This window comes from Dermacentor andersoni, chromosome 8, assembly GCF_023375885.2.
Source record: "Dermacentor andersoni chromosome 8, qqDerAnde1_hic_scaffold, whole genome shotgun sequence".
NCBI classification, from domain to species: Eukaryota; Metazoa; Arthropoda; class Arachnida; order Ixodida; family Ixodidae; genus Dermacentor; species Dermacentor andersoni.
Window position 1 is genome coordinate 48,987,042 of NC_092821.1, and position 6,000 is coordinate 48,993,041.

At 42.5% G+C, this 6,000-nt stretch overlaps 1 protein-coding gene across 3 annotated transcripts in view; it reads right to left on the reverse strand.

Moving 5' to 3' along the window:
• LOC126526380 (uncharacterized) overlaps positions 1-5,399 on the reverse strand; it is a 136,013-nt gene extending 130,614 nt beyond the window's left edge. For all 3 annotated transcript variants that reach the window (XM_072289652.1, XM_050174104.3, XM_050174295.3), the window contains exon 1: positions 5,049-5,399. In XM_072289652.1, coding sequence (XP_072145753.1) covers positions 5,049-5,301 — 253 coding nt within the window. In that variant the 5' untranslated portion in view covers positions 5,302-5,399. The remainder of the gene's footprint in view (positions 1-5,048) is intronic.
• Between the last annotated feature and the right edge of the window lie 601 nt (positions 5,400-6,000).

Genomic DNA, 6,000 nt, shown 5'->3' on the forward strand with positions numbered 1-6,000 from the left:
AGACACACAGATTGGAAGGAGAGAGGGGGGATAATTGCATCCATCCTAAAAAAAGTTCTGCTAACCATGTAAGTTTTGTGGGCTATACATTAACTTTGTTAACGATGATTTTTCTTTGTGGAAGCAGCAGCAAACTTGAAACAGCGGAAATTGACGAGCAACAGACAGTGACTTTTTCAGCAACTTTGTTGATGTTGCCAATTTTGTCTCCTTCAGAAACTTGTCCAAAGGAACTTGCTTGAAGCAGATACCGTTCTGGCATCCTTTCATCGAAAGACTTTCAAGGGTCTGGTCTTATACCAATGGGAGGAACCCTTTCACAAGCAGAACTCATGTTTCGTACAACTTGGCTAAACATTAACAAAATTGCAGAACAAACCCAAATTCGTAAACCTTATAGAAAAATTGGGAGAGTTGGCAGCTACATATGCTGTTACCAAATGAGTTTGGTGCAAATCCACAACGTTAATGTGGTTTCATGAACGGACTGAGCGGTTGATTGATTCATTGGGTTTATTGTCGAAAGAAGTACAGAGGCAATTAAAGATGACACAGTGAGGCGAGATGATCCTAACTCAGCATCCAATTTTTTTAATTGTTCAGGTTTGCATAACATTGATGAGCAGGTCCGGGCTAACCGATGGTAATGTAAATGGGAAATGTCAGGTACTTTATTCCCAGCAGCAGTGACTGTATTGCAATGGTGGGGGAATGCGAAAACACTCGTCTACTTAGATTTCAGTACGCACTAAAGAATTGGTCAAAATTAATTCAGAGTCCCCACTACGATCTCCCTCATTTGTGGGTTACTTAAGAAGGTTATTTGATTTGATATCTTCACTATAGGGTGACAATTACCCCCATATTGCATGAGAAATTCACCTTAACTTGAATGCCATGCTTGACTTGGATCTGGATGACGCCTGGTGTGAACAAGACACTCTTTGTGTTTCCTTCAGAGCATTCATGATAGGCATCATTCAGACGTAGTCAAGCGTGGCCTTCAAGTTAAAAAAACATTTCTGAACACGGCACAATGTTTGCTTGTTTCTTTGATCTATTTTTGTTATTTGATCAAAAGGGGATTCACTAATGAATGAAAATGAAACTAAAGGTTCCCTTTCTTTAAAAACTTGTGCCAAAACCTCAGTGTTTGTACATATGAATGACATCACAAATTTCAAAGAATTTCCTCCTATTTTCACCTGTCTAGTCCAGAAAAAGTTATCAAGCCTCGCTAGGCTAAACCTTTATTTCCCTTAGTATGCAATGCAATCCAATGTTATGAATAAACAGGCAACTTGATTGGAGTAGACACTGTCAAAATCCACAACGTCATGGCAAGTAGGTGTGGAAACATTAGGGAGGCTTAAACATCGCTCTTTCAGTTTTACGTGTTTCCCGGCTAACGAGACTTCCCACTGTGGTACAAGAGGACGCTTTGCTAATGCAGAATCAGAATTTATTATTACAGGTTAATATTCCTCCATCCTTATATGCCTATTTATGTCCACTGCAGGATGAAGGCCCCTTCCAGCCATCTCCAATTACCCCTGTCTTGTGCCAGTCATGTCTACGAATTCCTAGTTATGCCAGCAAATTTCCTAATTTCATCACACCACCTAATTCTCTGCCCTTCTTCAACTATGCATTCCCTTCTCTTGGCACTCATTCTGTAACTCTAATAGACCACTGGTTATGTGCCTTACACATAACATGGCCTGTCCTTTTTTTTTTTTGTCGCAGAATAACAACTAGAATATCAGCTACCCCCATTTGCTCTCTAATCATAACCACTGTCTTCCCGTCTCTTATCGTTACGCCTAGCATTTTTTGTTCCATCACTTGTGCAGTCCTTAACTTTTTCAAAAGCTTCTTAGTTAACCTCCAAGTTTCTGCTCCACATGTAAATACCAGTAAGATGCAATGACTGTACGCTTTTCTTACTATTATTTCAGAACATCCCTTTACTTGCACACAGCACAATGACATAGAAGGAGAGAAGAAGATGAGAAAGATGTGCTGAATACCAACTGAACATTTTATTGAACTTGCATGAATATAAACATGACTGACAAAGCCTGACATAACACAACATGACAAAAAGAAAACATACACGTCAAATAAAATTTATACACTAAGAGCAACATTCTCTGACACTGTGTACACAATTGCAATTTGCAAGGACCTAATTTGCAAAACTTCCTGTTCATAAGTGTTGTTTGCCATGGCTGGTCGCCTTCGTTCATAATATTTTGAATATCCCGATTGGCTGATTTCTGTTCTTACAAAACATTTTAGTGCTACAACATTTCTGCAGATACTGGCCCAGACACACAACTCCGTGCCTCCGTTCCCGATTCTGAGCATATTTCTAAAGGTTCCATCGATTCACTGGGTTTAACGCCCCTTTTCAAACTCTTATTCCCTCTGTCGGTATAAAAATAAACTAAAGAAATCGAGGGAAAAACCCGCTCCTAGAAAGTGCAATAACAGGCATAAGCCATCCAAACTTGAATGAACTGGGGCTCAACGCCCCACAGTAACATTGGGGATGTGAGGGATGCCACAGGCGAGGGCTCGGGATTCAGTTTGAACACCTGGCGTTATTTAATGTGCACGTACATATGAGGGCATTAGCGTGGATGCAGTTTGCACCAATCAGAATGCAGCTGCAGTAACCGGGAATCAAACCAGCAACCTCGAGCTCAACCATAGAAGGCCATAGTCACGAGTCCCTGTGGAAAGTTTCCTAGGGAAACGTCTCCTTGGCTGTCTATAAAGTGCTGCTTTCGTTGCGGACGATGTAGCCATAGAATGTATGCTGAAGAATGACTGGCCCATTATAAAGATATCTGATAGTTGTGAAAGTCCCAGCACAGAAAGACGGCCAAATTACACTGCAAATGTTGCAGAAAATTTTTTTTATTAGTGCGCAGAAGTTTCAAGGGCTGCTACCGACAATGCCGGCTGAGTGTCAAATTGAACACAGAATAGGGCCCCTGGAGAAAATAAGGCGAGAGAATAAGGTACCAGTGAGGTCACTTGCCACCAATGGCTTCGAGATCTTGAAGAAAGCCACTGCACCTATGCAAGATGAATTGCTGGTCATCATATGATGTACGCTGATTTTATGCATACATTGCTTGTCTTTTCAACAGTGACTATTTTCTGCCCGATATTCACTACCATCATTATTGAGTTATCACATGGCACAAGATGCGTACACATTTTCTGAAGTTCCTTTGAGTGTTGTCATTGAATTTACAACAAAAGAATGTCGTCCGATCAATTTCCACCCATGATGCAAATGGTGTTATGCATTATGTAATGTACACAAGCACCACCCATTGCACTGGAATGAACAGTGATACATGTATAAGCAAAGAGTGGACTAGGCCCGTGTTAGTTTAGATTCGGCAACTGAGCTCGCCGCTGTCATTTTGATTTGAGTGCTCTTTGACCCTGTGGGCACAAGTTGGTGAAATAAAGTCAGACTTCTGACTTACAACTTCAACATACTCCGATTCTTCTCCATCACCACAAGAAATCTGGTGGAGGTGCTGGGTATCAATCCCAGTACCAGTGCAAGAGGTACTGTGAACGATCGCCACTATGTGACACTATAGAGTCTTGAGCTCAAAAGAAACTCTCAAGCTGTAGTGTAATTGTGAAAAGAGAACTGTGGCTGCCCCAGGCGTTTTCTCGTGTTAGTGTGGTTTGCAGAATAATGTTTGCCATTTCCTATGATCACAGTCATGCAGCATATATCCAAGCCCTTTTCAAGTGAGGCAAATAAATATTTAAGTACACCTGTCACATATATTGAGAAATTGTTTTGATGATGCAACAGAGAGGAATTGCCTTTGAAGATTATCCACCAAGAATATAAACCCATATTCACGACTAACAAAGCATTCAACTTTCTCGCCCTTTCTGGACCGAATTACTTTTGCGACAGACCCCGTAGCCTAATTCCTTGGCCAAAGCAAAAAAAGACTACAACAAATGTTTATGTTTATGGAAGCAGGTTACTTTCTATGAGTGTATTTTGAATCATGGATTTATAAGCTGAAATAATTCATTAAAGTTAATGGTGATCATGTCCCCAGGAGCTTAGTTTATCTCCCACGAATTAAAAATATGTCTACGACAGCTACATACAGTGCTGTTGTAAAGAAATGAGCATAATAAATATGTCAGAGGCCACTATTTAAACAAAAAAACCCGTGGAACGTATTATTTGTAAACAATATGACACTAGTGCGACATTCATTCAATACAAAACTTCTGTGTTCATATGACAAAAAGAAACTTACAAAAACAATATAAAGTGAACATATTCAGGTTTCACATGACATTGTCAAGATGGTGTGCGGATATCCTCATTTGTCAACGCATTTCAGAAGTTCCTGCTCAGGGGACTGCGCATCGTGAAGTTGATCGAAACACTACGAGGGGGGCGAACTCGTGCGTCTTCCACGACCATTTTACGCATGCCAGTTTGTTCATCTTCGTGTGATACGAGAGTTCCGGTGTGAATGCAGGGAGCGTATTATTCGCGCTTTCATATCCGGTGTACACGCGTTCTTATTTGGAGAGGGCGAGCTAATTTCCCACTGAGAAGTGGACTCGGAAAACTTGAGTACCAGGTACGACTACCACGATACTAATGACGTGAACTTGACCGTAGTAAGAAAATGCGTACACTGAAAGTGGCACGCTAAAGAACGATTCGCGATGCTTTGCATAAGGCACAAACACGCTAGCAGACGGCTTGAGCGAGTGCAGAGGATAGAAGTATTGGGAACATGCCGGTCGCTCCTCGCAAAACTGTCATTATTAAAGGCTTCGCGCACATGCCAATTAGAACAGTACTTGTTTACTCACACGCTGCGCGCCTTCAATGAGTAATCAACTCCAAGGGATTCGTTAAAACAAAGCTCATCGCTACCGAAGAGTTAAGTTTGAAGTGCAAGTAGCAGACAACCACGAGAAGAAGGGATCATCCAAGTATTAGGTTTAGCGACGTAAGCAAGTGCACTTACCCACGAACTCCCGGCCGTGAGTTCTCCAGTACTTCCTAGCCTTCTCGCTAACTGTAAGGAGACTGGACACCTTGCCGCTCTCCAGTTTCTCCTCCATAAGTAGCAGTATTTCATCGTAAATGTCCTCGGATATTGGAGGTTTGCAGCGGTCACGAAAGCGCGCCACTTTGTGCTTCACAACAGCGTCCACAATTTGCGCCATTTCACGGTAGTTTCTATGCTGGCTACTCGGCCGCAGACTGTAGCTGGACATTTGCAGCGCTTCACGAGGATTTCGGCACGTGCCGCTCCTTTGAGAACATCTTCGAGGCTCGTCTTAAATGGCGGTACAGGTTTAAGGACACCCCCCAACGCGGCAGGCGTTCCTAACACAGCCGCAGCAATGCGCAGCAGCGCAACCTACCATGCCTATTCTCATTAGCGGGACCAATCCTTACCACTGAGCAAAACTGATTACAGGGTGCCGTTCGCGTTGGCGATGTTCTTTTAAGAAAAAAATTGTTTGTAATAGCTGTGGTTCTGTTCAGCGCTTAACAAAAAACACAAATTACGCACGCATTGGTGAATGTTTCACGTACCCCTTTATCAGGTCCTGTTTGGATTCATCTTTCTAGGGCGGTAACTGCCGTCCCTCTAACGTGCTTTGATTCTCGGCAGTGCGGTTTTTTTGAAAAAGCGTGCGCAGGGCAAACATCGGCCCTGTCCTTGCACAAGAGGCGAAGTCAAGACCTACGCAGCTGCGAAGGGGTACTGTATTTCAAAATGGCTGTTGATTTACAGCGCAACAACCCACCCATCACTGGTGAAATTAAACAGCAGTTTCCCAGCAGCTATCAGCGGATCTTCCACCGTGTGATGGGTGTGAATTAGAGAGTTTCATAACGGCATGCCCAAGCGGCTACTCGCAAAAGTTATACTGACCCAAAGCATATGTTGAAATATATGTGAAACG